Below are 16,723 nucleotides of genomic sequence, written 5' to 3'. Positions count from 1 at the left end.
TCACTCCCAGGGTTCCATTAAAGGGGGGAATCGTGTTTGGTTAATGGCGACGATGCAATGATGATGGAAGACAATCCAACATCACAAAATCACGCGGAACAACTCGGTGCTCCGTCTCCGCCGACGAATAGTATTAACGTTAGTGGTAAACAAAATCAAGACGATCAAAGACCGCATTATTCTATACCCGGGATACTTCACTTCATTCAGCACGAATGGACGAGATTCGAAATGGAAAGAGCTCAATGGGAAGTGGAGAGAGCGGAATTACAGGTAATTTACGGGATTTTTCGCCGGAGAAAAGTGTAAATATTAAGATAGATCAGTCGGATTTTCTATTAGTCAAAGGCACGGGCCTAGAAATCGCGTTTTAAATGGCAGCAAGTCGTATAGAGTTATAACAGCGGCGGCCATCTTTGAAACAAAATGGCGGCTCAGAAGACAATTTTAGATCTTTTCTGACGATCGGGAGTCGTTAGCTGGCGTATTTAAAATAGTGCATTGGAATTAACAGTGCGGTGCTTTGTATAAATGTGTCGATTCTTAATGCATCCTTCTCACTCTTTGCTTTTTCTTATGTTTACATTCACATAGATTTTTTTCAATGTGTTTCATTTATGGCTAAATCTATGCCGAATTTGCTGCTGTCGTTTGTAATTTCAACGTTACATTCTTACGGGAATTCTTTCTTGGGTTTGATTACAAATCTGTTAGAATGAAGGAATCTAAGCTTATATATATTTACATGAAATTAAATAATTTCTATGTTAAATTGCTACTGGTGCTTGTGTTTATGTAGTTGTTAGTATCATGTTAATACTAACTTGAGGAAAACTTTTCATTTTTTATCATAAATGTTTTTATGTCAAAGATGATAATGCCAAATTTGGTGCGATAATTAATTTGGTGTTATCGCTTGTGTATTAATAGATAATTTGAGCTTGATTTAACTGTGCGACGTTTTTATGTCTGTTAAAGGAATCGTTCAATCTTTCTTTCCTTTAATGTAAGAAAAATTATGTTTATATTTGCTTGGATTTTTTAAATGTGTTTAGCTTATGGCTAAATCTATGCCGAATTTGCTGCTATTGTTTGTAATTTTAACGTCAGTACTATACTTTCTTGGGTTTGAGTACAAAGTTAGTTAGAAAATGAATTGTCTTTAATATCAGAGAATCTGAGCTTATACGTAGGATGTTTTTTTTTTCAACCTCTGATGGTCCATAAAAAAGACAAGTGTAAATAACAAAATGAATTTATTACCAAAAGTTAGGTACAAATGTGGTTACTTTTCAACATAATCGCCGTGAAGATTGAGGCATTTGTCATATCTGAGGACAGGCTTTTCCGTCCCCTCTTCGTAGAATGTTGCCCTGGCAGCAACATTCTATGAAAAGGGGATGCACAGATATGACAAATGCTTCAATCTTTACTGTGATTATGTCAAAAAGTAACCATGTTTGTACCTAACTTTTGGTAATTTGTCTTTGTTTTATGGACTGTTGGAGATTGAAAAAACTGCCCTTGTATCTATGCGAAATTTTATAATTTCTAACTAAAATTGTGTTAAATTAGATGCCGATGCTTGTGTTTGTGCAATAGTTAGTATGATGTTATTATTAACTTGAGAAAAATTTTTCATTTTTATGTTAAATGATAATGCCAGATTTGTAGTTGGGATAATATAGCTTGATAATTAATTTGGTGTTATCACGTTATCATTTGTTTATTAATAGATAATTCAGGCTCGATTTAAGTATATGATTCATTCGTATCATAAATGAATATGATTGAACTATATAAATCGTATATCAATTATATGATTTAACTATATGATCTAAACCAAGGCTTAAAGGTTTGACTTAGTTTAGATATGTAAGCCTGAATTACCCATTAATAAACAAAGGAACCATTCAATTTTTTTTCTGTAATTTAAGAAGAATCATTTACATTCACTTAGATTTTATTTAATATGTTTACTTTCTGACTAAATTATGCTAAATTTGCTATCATTATTTGTAATTTTGTTATGATCAGTAACATATTAATAAATTCTTTCTTTGGTTTGATTCTGTAGTCAAATTAAAGAGCTAATCTTTCCCTAGCAAATCTGGATGGAAAGTGAGTTAAATTATTCTTATATTGACATGAAATTATTTAATATTTAATTAAAATCATGCTGAACTTATTGTTAATGCTTGTATTTACGCAATAACCTATCTTTTCTGACTGTTCCTTCAGTAGGATCTTCTGCTTCTCTTTCTATTTCTATTACTTTCTTTGTTTGGATAGACTTTCATCTTTTCTCTTTCAGTCTTCTCTCATCTTGTAGATCCCCTATGCCTTCTAAAAAAATTTAGGTATCTTGCCTATTTTCTATCAATGCTTTTCAAATCTTTTCTGCTAAATAATATTTGGATATTTCTGAATTTTAATTCAATTTCTGTTTCCTTTTTAATACTGAAATATCTTTGTGATGTAGAATTATCAAAATTCCGCTTCTTTTTTATTTTTTATTTTGGTTACGTTATCACAAACTTGTCTCGAGTCCGAATTGAAAATACACAATATATTTTTCTGCGATGTAAGAAAAATATTGCCTATGTTCTTGTGGATACTTTACATATTTCATTTTCGATTAAATTTATTCTGAATTGCTACTGTTGCTTATATTTTGTTGTGATCAATATTAATATATTACAGAAAATCTCTCTTTGATTTGATTATAAACCTGTTGGGAATTGTTTCAATTGGAAAGTAAAGTATCTTTAATATGCTAATAATTACACTTACGTTTGTGTGAAATTATTTAATCTCCATTTAAAATTATATTAAATTTACTGCTAATGCTTATATTTACGTGATGATAAGTATGACATTAATTTGATACAAATGTTAAAATCAGCAAGAGAATCATCTGATTCGGTTTAAAGATAGAAATTAGATTTTCAGTTAATAACTTAATTGTTAACTTTTATTATAATACGAAAACAATCCTGTTTACATTCATGTGGGATTTTTTTTTTTTTAATATGTTTTTGACTAAGATTATTTGGAATTTTATTAGTATTATTTCTGTTTTTGTAATAATTACGATGATATTTTATCTTTGATTTGATTACAGATTTATTGTGAAAAACTTCAAATCTAAAACAAAACAGCTTGCTTACGTCATTAAAGTGGAATTCTTAGTCATTGTTATGTTTATAATGATAAAATTTAGATCTTTAATTAATTAGTTTTTATGTGTAATTGTTCAGCCAATTCTTTTGTATTGAATGGACTATTTTTACATAAAATTAATTTATTTATATAAAAGTTAATGATGGATCTATGATAGGGATAGGCAAATTTAATTGTGTCAAGAACGTTATTAAATATCAATTTTTGTGCAAAACATTAAGTTAAATAATAAAATTAAGTAAAATCAATTATTTCTAATAAAATTCTTGATAAGAATGAATTATGCAACATCATGTTTATAACAATTGAATCATTGAGATTTTGAATCTGAATTTGTTGATATAACTTAACCTATACTAAATTAAGGAAACATAATATTATAAATAATTAGGAATCAGTGCCTTAATAAATTCTGCTGATATAGTGCAATGTTTGCTAAGACATGAGGCATTTTGGACACGAATGTTAAGGTAGTGATTTCTCATTGTCTTATATATTAAGACATTGATTTCTTATTTCTTCAAGCAAACAAGAAATGAATCCCTTAACATATGTGCCTGGAGCAGGATTCAAGTCCTACTTTGTTTTTAATAAGGAGTATTATGTGAAAACCAATACTAATTTGTAAACTATATAAGTGAAACAGATTTCTTTAGATGCCAAATTAATTTATTACAACAGAAATGTTTTTGACCTACTTTAGGTCGTCATCAGCTTGAAATTGCAAATGTCGATTATGATGTTAACATAAAGCAAATATTGATATTTTAAAATTACACAATATTTAAATATGTAATAAATACATATTAGAATATAATATGCAATATAAATACAATAACATTACAATAATAAAACTTTTAAGTAAATACCAGGTGATCATAATTAAAGTATTCCTATTCAACATTCTGGAGGGATACATAACAGCCTAAACACAATCATATTTTGTGTTTGACATATCTCAACATACAGAAGAAATTTCTGTGGGAAAAAACTTAATTTCAAAATTTACCACTACAGGACTTATGGCACTGGGTGGCAAAACGTATGTAGCATATGCATGATGTTAGTCATTTTCTGACCATAAAATTGCCTATGGCATATGAAATATTATTCATGTTACTGTAGATCAGTAACAACAGTCATGATCATGCCTGAATGTTACTTTTGAAGCTGTTTCATGGAAACGGTGCCAATTCTGCAAGTGTGCTTTGAGAGTTGCATTTTAACAAATTGCATTGAGGTTTTTTGTTCACTTGCACCATCACGAGTTCTGTAATAAGTTTTGGAATTAAAGTTTTTTCTTTGTAAATCTCCTCTGTATGTCTGGAAACATCAGCATATAAAATTTTGTTGAATTTAGACTGCTACATACTTCTCCATAGGACATTTTAATTATGATCACTCATTGCAGATTAATGTCAATATCTAAAATTGCAGTCCAATTCTTGTAAGACTTCACTGAAGTTTTAAAATTATAATTTGAAAAAATATATATATTTACCGTATTTCCTTGATTAAACTTTGGGAAATAAAGGTGCTGTTGAAAAGAAAAAACCCCAAGTTGAAAATCATGAGAAACGTGTTGAAGTACTGCACTGTATAGGGTAATGTAATTTAGAGTGACAAGTAAGAAGTAACTAAACTTTTATCTCTTCAAATTTGTCTAGAGTCAGACAGCACTTTCATCCAAGGTATTTCAAACTTCAAAGAAGTGTTTTTTGAAATAAAATTGTAAATGTTTGAATATTCAGTATGGGGGGAAAATTCATAAGTTTGAGAGCTTATCAGCTGAAGGGTAATTAAGAAAACCCTGGTTCAAACCTCTCTCTTTTGGAAAGAGGTGACGAATTTAAACCAGATGGTAGTCAAGATCTTCTTATAGCAGACACAAATGACAATATAATAACTGAGTTGGGTTAACTGTGAAAACAGTAATTATTGTAGCTGTAACCCATAAATAGTCAATAAATAGTTTTGAGAGTTTGTAAAGTGTATGAGTAATTAAGGTATTTCTTTCAATTTGTACCTACTGATCTCCTGTTGCAAGATAGTAAACCCTGGCCTTGAAATATCCTGGGAGATATGTAGATTTTGAAAATACCCCCATTCTATGACCTAACCTTCAGTAGGCTAAAGCAGTATTCACTACATTAATATCTTTATCAACTAAACTCAAATGTTTTTCATTTTCTTATCTAATGATCTAAATATACAACTAATATAATAAAATTGTTCTTGTTTTGTGAGTTTCATCATGTATATCCTCGTCTTATCTAGCTTCTCTATTTTATTCTTATCTAATCCTAAAATCTGCATTACGGTCTGTAAACGTCTGGCACACGACCTCGAGTTCCTTGCACTAGTGTTTGGCGCTAACAATGTACCTATATATTTGACAGTGACTGAGAACTGTGTTTCAGTAATCTATTTTTCAAAGACATACATATAGCCTTGGATCTATCTAAATGTGGTTGAATTAATTATTTTATAATGCTAATAGGAAAATCATTGTTACTGCTGTACGTATAATTGTAAAATTCTTGGTTCTTTGTGCTGACAAATATGTTGAATATGGCTTATTTATTAGCTAATAGAATGCCGCAAACTTATGTGACATTGTCATATGTATACAAGAATGGTATTACTTTCTTGATACATTTTGGTTCACTGCTAATCACATGACTTAAAAATTGTGAGATCTGAAAAGTTAACACCATAGTTATTGATTTAATTGACACGAAGTTTAATACCTATTGAATTGTTAATGGTATCGCTCTGTTCTCCTTGAGCTGTCGCTTTATTCAATGTGAAAAGGTGGATCATGAACAAAGCACATTCATGGTAATGACTTATTATAAAAATAACAATTGTGCAGTTGCTACATAGTATATATTCTGGCAACATTTCAACTTGGTTTGTCATGGAAACATGCCAGATGCTTGCATCATTACAAGTTGGATCCATTCCTTTTGACCACTGCATCCATCTGTAATCATAAATCAGGATAGAATGAAAGGATAGTGCAGACACCAGCAATGATTAAAACTATTACTATTGCAATCACACAGAGCTCATGATCTGCTTGGCTACATGTTATAGCTCTGCAAATTTCAGATTGCTCATTCAGAAAATCTAGCATCAGGGTCTTTCTTCACTTATACCTTATAAACTGCAAGTTGTGTGTGAACTTAAGGTCTAAGATTTGAATGCATGCAAACAGTTTTTCATAATCATGTTCAACCTAATTCTTCAGAATCCAGAATTTACAGTCATTGATGGATGACCAGGAGTCGTATTGAAAACCAGATAGGTAAATGCCACTCACTTCACTACTATTTGGCACTGAGTGTAATAAATAAATAGCAATGTTCACTTATAATGTCTGTTTTAAAATACACTACGAAGACAGCTGCACTCTGTACATATTTACACGTTATATATTTTAAAAACATATCAAGAATGTTTTATAATATATAATGTTTTAATTAGCAAAAATTTGGTTCAGGAATACCTTTTGACTTGGTACTGTTTCTAATTATAAAATTCACAAATATTTCGAAAATTTCAAAGAAGAGTTTTATTGAATTTTTAAATTCAAATCGATCTTGCAATATTTTGGATTTTCATGGCAAAAATGAAAAAATTTAAATCAAAAACCATGTTTTATAAAATAGAAGATTAATCCCTCTTTAGTATTATTTTAAGTCAGTTTTGTAGTAACAGTACAGTAGACCCCCCTATAACACGGTAGATACGTTCCGTGTTATACGAATCCGTGTTGTACGAGTCACTTAAATACATGAGCCAATCACAGCCCGTGCGCTGGGCTGTGATTGGCTCATGTATTTAAGTGACTCATACAACACAGATTCGTATAACACGGAACTAGGGATTGCAATCCAGCAGTGTTTTGAATCCAGCTGGATTTTTGCTGGATTGAAATCATTCCAGCTGGATCCAGCACGGATGTATTTTTGGTGCAATAAAGTGTTATCTGTCTATCTATCTATCCTGCAATTTATGTTTTTTTTTTTAATGAAATAAAACATTTTTTAAAAATACTTAAAAAGCTTTTATTATTTAGACTGGTCACTATAAATCAGTAAAACTTTTTACACATTTAGGTAGTAAACTTAACTTTGATTCGGTTTAACATTCGAGATAGAGATAATTAACTTTAAATGTTTAGTTAGATTATAATTATAATGTAATCTTTAAGTTAAATGATAGCAAAGGTAATTCTACTGATTAATTTATATTACCATATTTTACGGACTATAAGACGCTACGGATTATAAGACGCACCTGAATTTTGGAGGCAATTTTTCGAAGAAAAAAATGTGTCTTATAGTCCGTAAAATACGGTAATATATTATAATAATGTAAGGACGGATAATCAGTGGCTAAGTGGCTATCAGTCTTACCAGTTTTCATATATAGGCTCTACATATTAGTCTGTAGTTATTTATAAGTATATAAAACTATGTACTGGAAGTAGAATAAGTTAAATAAACTACACCTTTATCAATCCAGCAAAATTTAATAAAATAATAACGTTTTCAATCGTTTTTAACGATCTTCCTCGGTTACAAAAAAAATAGAACATTAAATATAGAACATAAAATGTGTTCGGAATAAGTATGAAAATTAACGGAAAACGCCCAAACGGACAAAATATAGATAAATAAACAAAATAAATAGCGGAAAAAATATACACAGGGTGTTTTTTTAAACTGACGGTACTCAGAAACATCTGTAGAGCAATCTAGCAGCCAGACTGTCGCCAAATTTGGGAGAGTGACCAAGGATGACATGGAAAAGAGATTCCGCGAAGAAAAAAGTAGTATCTAAATTCGCCGGTAGAGGAGGATTTGGCGCTGTTGTAGCAAAAAAGCTACCAGCACTTCACTGAAGAAAGGGTCATCAGTCGCTTTTTTCCACTTGCATGGGCCGCCTCGCTCCCCGGATCTAACCCCATGTTACTTTTTCCTGTGGGGTTACTTAAAGTCCAAGGTCTATCTTGTTAGTGTCCCAAACTTGATGACTTTGAAGGACAACATTTCTCGAACTGTGATGAACATTCCTGCGGACATGTTACGTTCGGCCATAGAGAACACGGTGTTCAGGATGCAATGAGTTGTCCAGCAGGACGGTGATCACATTGAAGAAGGGAGAAGGTTATTTGCTGATTAATTAAACTTTCGTTATTACACTGAAACCTCTGTCTGATTATTCATTCATGTGTTTGTTAATTGCAGCTGGATTTTATGCAGATTCTTAGCTGTTTTGCTACAACAGCGCCAAATCCACCCCTACCGGAAAATTTGGGTACTACTTTTTTTTTCGCGGAATCTCTTTCCCATGTCATCCTTAGTCACACTTCCAAATTTGGCGACAGTCCGGCTGTTAGATTGCTCTACAGATGTCTCTGAGTACCGTCAGTTCAAAAACAAAACACCCTGTATATAAGATCCAACGAAACCAGCATTGTCCGTTAATAACATTAATTAATATAAAAGGATCTCCACATGGTAGACAATGAGTCCGCATCTCTATGGTTTATACGACCAGTTGTCATGTGCGCCTTGCAGATTTCCAATCTCTCAAGATGTTTGACCGTTTGCCTATTCGTCGTCGTTTTTATAATTGCCGCTTGATCCCATTGGACGTTAACATCCTTCTGTCTTGCGTATGGTGCCAGCGCAGTGTTGTCAAGGTTCTTACTGATTGTATATTTGTGCTCTCGAGCCTTTGTTTTAAACTGCGCATCGTTGCACCCACATAAACAAGCTTGGAATTGAAACGTTGATTGTGTAAAGGCACCGAATATATACCCGTTGTTGAATTCCGATCCTCTTTCTTTTTATCGTTTCTTAAAAGTTTGAAAACAGTGGGACTACGTCGGTATACAATACGAAAATTATTAGACCTGGCAGTACATCTATGTATCTTGTTTAAAAATGGAATGTAATTAAGCACTATTCTTTTTACATTTATTCCAAACACATTTTATGTTTTATAGTTAATGTTGTATTTTTTTGTAACTGAGGAAGATCGTTAAAAGCGATTGAATATGTTATTATTTTATTAAATTTTGTTGGATTGATTAAGGTATAGTTTATTTATAAGTAATTTAATTATTAGTGTTAGTAAAGTAGTGAGTAAGTAATTAGTAGCAGTCTAGTAGTTAGCAAAGCGGCAACGCGACGACGTAGACTTTTGCGCAATTATTTAGAAAGTTAATTGAGTATTTGCGGATCCGCAGCGCTGGATCCAGCACCAAGTGCTGGATCCAGCAGGCCGAAGAATGTGCTGGATCCAGCTGGATTGCTGGATGAGGGATCCAGCAATTGCAATCCCTACACGGAACATATCTATTGTGTTATAGGGGGGTCTACTGTATTGGCTCAATTGTAACTTGTACCTGAGGCAAAACCAATTTTTGTCACCCCTGCTTCCAAAACAGTTTCCAGTAGAGAGCTTTATTGTATTTCGCTTATTATTTTTATTGTTTATTTATTTATTCTCCTTTTGAATGTTTTGACCACTGATTTTGGCACATAAGGCAATTTCATCATCACCACAGCCCTGTGTAGTAATGTAACTTTAATTGTGTGCAATAATGCAACATAGACACTTCAATGAATCAGTATTATAAGCAACACAATATTTTATTTGAATTTTAACTGCTGTGTTAATTTTAAAAAGAACTAAACATATCATATGTAACATCACAACATGAAAACATTCACTATGCTTTCTGTGCATTTACATTTAAACTGACATTGATTTAGATTAGCATGGTTCAGTAATCATAATGCTTTAACCTACTTAAACTTATCTCAAAATTAGCAGTTATAATACAGACTTATTATATTTTTAAATAATAGACTGAAAGATTATTATAATGTTTCAAAAATTATTCACTGTTCAGTTTCTAAGAAATTTTAATTCTCAATAGAAAACATCAATTACTTCTCTACAAATGATTGATTGTTTGATGACACATGGAAAATTTAGATTGAATTGATTTGTGTCAAAATTTTTCCTATTCTATTGACTTATTTTTTTTATAAAATTTGATTTTAAATTTTAATTATTTTTCCTGTTTTTTCTTATCTTAGCTTTTACAAAACAACGAGCATACACGTGTATTATCGACAGTTTACGTTATGGTTTGCATTCAGTTCTAAAACTAGATGCAGTAAGTGGTTTATATAAATTTCCTTCAGAAGAAACAATTTTATACGTGATTGTTATTATTGTCATAAATTAGAATGTTTAATTATCTGTGAAATGTAAAGAATCAAGGGAAAATTTAATAAAGTCGGTTTACAATTGTAAAAATTAAATTTCCATCTTAATCAAATACTTTGTTAATTAAAAAATTTTTCAAAATGATATCCTTGTTTGATACGAATTCAGTTTGATTTATATTTGCAAATGTACTTGGAACGTGGCTAACCGACTCTTTGGCAACCCTGCTTACGCTACTCAAAAATGTGTTGCTACGATATATACTCAACCATAGACAACCTTGAATGGCAGCAAAAAGGTCTGTTCAACTAGAAAAACTAATGTCTTCAATCATTTTTTACTAATCATCAGGTTTATATTCAAAAAATCAAACGTTTACAATTATTTATGGACTAGAATGTAGTGAATCAGTGTACAGACTGAATTTGTGTTTTACGATCATTAACGTTTGTAAATGTTCAATTTTTGGTATATAAACCCAATGGAAATCAAATCAAACTGCCGTATTATCAGACTACAATAAGGCTAATTTTAAGAATTAGATATGAAGTAATTTAACAAGAGGTAATGTTAGGCTTCTATCTTGTGATAATTTTAATAAATTTAATTTAATTTAGAATTTCTGGGTAAAAAAAATCGACTCGAAGCAAGACTCGAACCTTCAACTCTTGCCTACCATGCAGATGTGTCGCCAATTACACTACCTGGACCTCTGTCCAATTTTTGCTTCCAGAACTATTAATTTATGTATAACCATACTAGTCACTCGTATTGCCGGCTAGGATGACTTTAGTTCCCACGGTCTTTTATGATAAAGATATGAACATTTTTGGATATGAAGCTTTGTAAATGTGCATATAAGTATGATTAAAAAGAAAATTGTTGTCTTTGTTATAATTCTGAAGATTTAGATATTGTGGTCTTATTCCAGTTTCATTAATTGAAAAGTTATCAGAAAAAATTCATAGCTTTTCTTCTCGTATGACTTGTTTTATATATATATTAAACCTCACATCTCGTAAGTCTGGAATTATAGAAGTTACATTAATCTTTATTTATTCTTTTATAGGTAAAAGTATGGCACTGAGTAAGGAGGAACAAAATACAGTTATTTTGTAGATGGGCACTTGCAGTTTTGCAAGGCCCTACCACATACATGTTATGTTGATTGTTTGTAAAAATAGATTCACATAACGTACAGAACAGTGATGCGTCTAAAACTAATTTTTGATATAAAGTTGTGTATTTTTGAATTACTGAATTATTTAAATGCAATTGGGCTTAAACAAACGATACAGCTGAATTCTCACTAGGCTACGCTATGGATAATTAATTATGAAGATACCAAGTAATTTGGACTAGAAGTAGGTAATTAAGCCACCATTTAACATGAGATGTCAACCTAACAACCTATCTCTAGTCCAAATTGTTTTATAGTCTTATTTGTATGCCAAAGCCAATGGAAATATGTATAAAACAAATCTGAAAGCATTGAAAAAGTAAAGACAGATTTCTGAAATTTAAAATAAATATTAAAACATAAACATCTTAGTACTTTTGAATCTTTTGAACTCATCTTTAGAGATGCTAACAAAAATAAGTTTGTTTGAATGCTGTTTATATGGAGACAAGAGAACATATAAATCAAATTGCAATAAATTTTAACAGACTATAATGCTGCTGTATTTATTTATTTTCTTCCACTAAAGTATTGTCTTCAAATTTATTTCACTTGTGAAGAATTTTATTACAAAACCCATAGACAGTGGCCTAACAATTTAGTCGGTTAAAGCATTCGGCCCGTTACCAAAAGACGACTTAAATCCCGTTTGTTGTCAAGATACATTTTACTTGATGGATTTTGAATTCTTTTCATGTATATTTGATTTATGCATAAAGTTTATACTGGTTTTTTATTTTTTCCTATTAAAACAATATTTTTGAAACTATTATACTGATATTCTTTGCCTTTTACGATTTGAAGATTGATTTATTTTTCCCATTTTAAGGGATTCTTTAAGTTTCTTTATCTACTTAGAACATAGTTTAGTTTTATTAAGTAAAATTTACTATTCTCCACAACTCTGAATTCATTAATGCCTTGAATTCAACAAACATCTTAATAGTTTCAGTGTTATCAAGACTTAATTTTATCAAAATAAGCATGTTTATTAATAAGTTTAGTTTTATGGATATTAGCGAGGTTGAGGCCGAAGTTTTAAACGCAAAAATGTGTACGTCAGACTTTCGGCGCCACTTTCTCATAAGCCTAGAAGTTTGACAGTGGTGTTTGGAATGTCGAGCACGATTCCACCGACTTTCCAAACACCATTGTCAAACTTCTAGGCTTACGGGAACGCGGCGCCGAATGTCCGACGTACACGTTTTCGCATTTAAAACTTCAGCCTCAACCTTGCTATTGTCTCTGTGATGCACATTAACACGAAAGAGTAATTCGGTTCCACTTTCTCAGGCAAATACATACTTTTTCTTGTCAAGAAAATTCGAGAATAATAAATTATAAGTAGAGTTTAAGAACTTTCTTAAATTATATGATATTGCTTAACTTAAACTTTTCATAAATCTTAAAGATATGCTTATCACTGCAAATGTTAGTTGGTAATTTTCTCTTGTCTGTAAAATGCCTTTGTTTTTTTAATTTATGACTGAGAGAATCTTTTTCAATGTATAATTATAATAATAATAATAATAAATCTCACTTATATAAAGAAGAAAATAAAATTATCTGTAATAACAACTGATAGTATTTATCAAAACTTCCAGGATATAAAATCGTTTCAAGCATTTTTATAAGTGTTTTTTTGACTTGTATGGAGTTTTTATGGTTATTTTTTCAGGCTGTTGCTTTGTTGTGTATATAATTTTTTATCTATAATAAAAATATAAGTATTCCTTCTTAGAGAGAGAGAGAGAGAGAGAGAATAGTATTAACTATTTGATATGCAAGTTAGGATGATTACATTTACCATTGTTTTTATTTTTCTCCGGACATTATGTAGCGTTGTATGTAATTTCGAAATAATACACAAGAATAAGATATCCTAAATATGGATTGTTTCCAGGATATATTATCAATTAGATGTAATTACTTAATATAGCATTTAGACAATTTATTTATGTTTTTTTTACAATCTTTCTTTCTTTTATGTTTGTTCATTTCCATCCATTTGGAATGTATGATTTTTAAGATATTAAAATATTGATTTGAATTATTTTTGATGATAATTGTATAAAGTTTAATCTGGAAATTAAAAATCCAATTAACATTTTGTTACAATAAAGTGAAGTTCCTTTCCCACTCTGCAGTTTTAATAATAATGCAAAAGTTTACTATTTTCCTGTACTACATTAAAAAAAAAATGAAAATAATCCACAGTAATTGAGTGAAATTAATTACTGTTATTTATCTATATATTTTTTCTTTAACCCTCTACCTTTCAATCATTAAGAGGACCTGTTTTTTGATGTCCGTCATGAGTTTGGCCAGGTTGATAGTAAGGGATCAGAATATATTTGATTGTACAAATGAAGTTCGGGGAAAACTAAAGCAGTCTCGGGGAAATTTGAGGTAGAAAAAATAATATTACATCAATAGTTGCAAAAACATTACAATAAAATGGAGTAGCATCTCAGTAGACATTAAATAGCTAAATAGATATTTTATCGTAATTTTATAAATATTATTTTTCATATTTCTGTATATTTATTATAAAATATTAATAATATATGTAAATATAAACATCTAAAAATCTAATTTTTTAATTAAAACCAAACAATCACCAGATTATATTGGGCCGTATAATGCCATTGTTAATAATTAATTATTAATAGTAGCATTAATGTAGCTTGATATAAGCTGACAATTGTTTGGCATTAATTAAAATATACAGTATTTTAAAATGTCATACTGGTAGAAATATAGTCATATGATAATAATAATAATAATAATAATAATAATGAAAAACTCTAAAAAAAAAGTTGATTGTTTTGCAAAAAACTGGTAAATTTCTTTAATAATTTTTCATTAAAAAATTACTTTACTATTATCTTCATTAAGAAAATTTGCATTTTTAGATGTCTGTTAATTAGCATCCTGCATTAAATTAAAAAGGGTCATTTGTGGTATTGGCAATGAGTCTGACAATTGACAAAAAACAATATTCACTTCACACCGGGAATGTTATATGGGAGAGAAATCTCACCTAAGCAGCATTAAAAAGCATGTATTTTTTAAAAATTGTGGGTTAATGTTACCCTAGGTATCGAAGATGGCGGCTTGTCCCCGATTCCAGCGATCAGAAGACGGGACAGTGGGGACGCACGTTCTAACCTAACCTAACCTATTCTAATAATTTGGTTGCTAGTAATTATGGTAGTTTATTAGAATAGGTTAGGTTAGGTTAGAACTTGCGTTCCACTGTTTTCTTGCTGGAATCGCTGGAATCAGAGATGAGCCGCCACCTTCGATACCTACGGTAACATTAACCAAATTGTGAGTGCTTTTGAAGACATACAGCCTTCCTCATCAGGCAAAAATCAAACACACACTTTAAACATAAGAATAGTACATAAATGTAACATTTTTTTTTAAAATTAAGTTAACGCATGAGGTTGGAATATTAAGTATTCACTGAAAATTACAACAGTATAATAATAATGCGATATATGTGAAATTATCAACAAAAATATAACTCCCAAGTGTAAAGATCTTTAGAACATCTATAAAGTGAATTGCTTAAATAATTCTATCCATAAATGAGGAATATCAATGGTAGAGATATTACAGGTGAAACGGACAGCTTTAATTTAATTTCTTTTAATCAATGTATTACATCAAGTTTATAATTTTATTTATTTATTTATTACATTGAATTTGGCGATGCGTTGCGGGCAATATTTGCCAATCCCCATTACAACAATTCCGATTAATTAAAAAACAATACGTGGTAACACTAAAGTGAAAAAAACAATGCGAGAATAACAGAACAATAATAAAACAACAAAGAAAGATACTTTACTCCAAATTATCTTTTTACAAATGATTGAATTTATAGAAGTCAAGGAACAATTTGTCTTTGATCTCAATAGCAGTTTTTTGGTAGTGGTAGAAGAAGGCTCTAATTGTTACATTCGGGAGGCAGTAGGGCTTATGAATACAGGTTAATAATCTACTATTGAATGTAGGAATATGGATAAAGGTATAATAAGCAGGAAGAAAGCCACTAAAATATTTGTATGTATAGATACAGTCAAAGTAATCTATACATTGGAATAGGTTAAGGCCGAGACAGATTTGCGCAACACCAGAAGAGTTAGTAGATGGCAGATGCAACAGTTTGTTGAGGATAAAAAAGCTTTGTTTAGCTCTTGATTAAGTTTATTTAATACTGATGCATGAGCCAAAGCCCATATGGGTAAAACTTAATCAATTAAAGATTGGATGTTAGTGAAAAAAATAGCACAGAGTGGGTTTTCATTTGAAATGTTATTAAAATTTTGCCAAAGCATTCCACATCGGATGGATAGCTTTTTTATTCGATTTTCTATATGTAGGTTAAAAGAAAGTCTGCTTCTAATGTCTGCGATCTCAGTGTCACATTCAATAACAATATCTAGGCACCGGTTATTAAATTAAGAAAAAAATATTACTGGGAGGGTTTCTAACAAGACTAAAAAACATAACTTTTGTTTTGCTAGGGTTTATTAAAAGGTTTAGTAATTTAAATGACTTGTTTATATGATCGAGAACTTTTTATAGAGTTTATTGGCAACTATTAGCTATTTTTATATCATCGGCATATGCCAGCTGTTTCCAAAAGTATGCGCCGCGCCGCGGCTTCCTCACGGGGGCACCATGAAATGTTATAAAATTTTTATAATGTTAGAATTTGACTAGGACTGCCTTGGGAAAATCTGCATTTAGCAAGGGTGCCTAGAATCAAAAAAGTTTGGGAACTACTGGCATATGCATTTATAAATGAGGTAGTGATGCTAGAGAGGAGTTTGTTAATATAGGCTGTAAAGAAATGATTGCTAAGTATAGATCCCTGTATGTTATCCTATGATTATGCTTGAATTAAGGTGTTCTTTTAATTTAAAGAAGTTTTACACTAATTTATTAGTTTAGTGTAATAATATTATTGTTTTGCGATGGTATGTGTTTAATTTTCTTAGTTTACTGTTGCATGGAAAATTATTTAGTAGACCTATTTAATTATTCGTATGATTTAATTTGAATTTTCCAAAATATTGTTTTATTTTG

General features: G+C 30.6%; 1 protein-coding gene across 2 annotated transcripts in view; it reads left to right on the top strand.

Annotated features, from left to right (window-relative positions):
• Positions 1 to 3: 3 nt before the first annotated feature.
• Positions 4 to 16,723, top strand: part of LOC136986837 (striatin-3-like) — a 65,598-nt gene continuing 48,878 nt past the window's right edge. The window contains exon 1 of one of the 2 annotated variants that reach the window (XM_067284459.1): positions 4 to 273. In XM_067284459.1, coding sequence (XP_067140560.1) covers positions 58 to 273 — 216 coding nt within the window. In that variant the 5' untranslated portion in view covers positions 4 to 57. The remainder of the gene's footprint in view (positions 274 to 16,723) is intronic. The other variant, XM_067284460.1, reaches the window with a different exon arrangement.

This window comes from Centruroides vittatus, unplaced genomic scaffold (genome assembly GCF_030686945.1).
Source record: "Centruroides vittatus isolate TY-2023 unplaced genomic scaffold, ASM3068694v2 scaffold_1209, whole genome shotgun sequence".
Taxonomy (NCBI): domain Eukaryota; kingdom Metazoa; phylum Arthropoda; class Arachnida; order Scorpiones; family Buthidae; genus Centruroides; species Centruroides vittatus.
The sequence above is the reverse complement of the archived record's forward strand: the minus strand, read 5'-3'. Positions and strand labels throughout refer to the sequence as shown.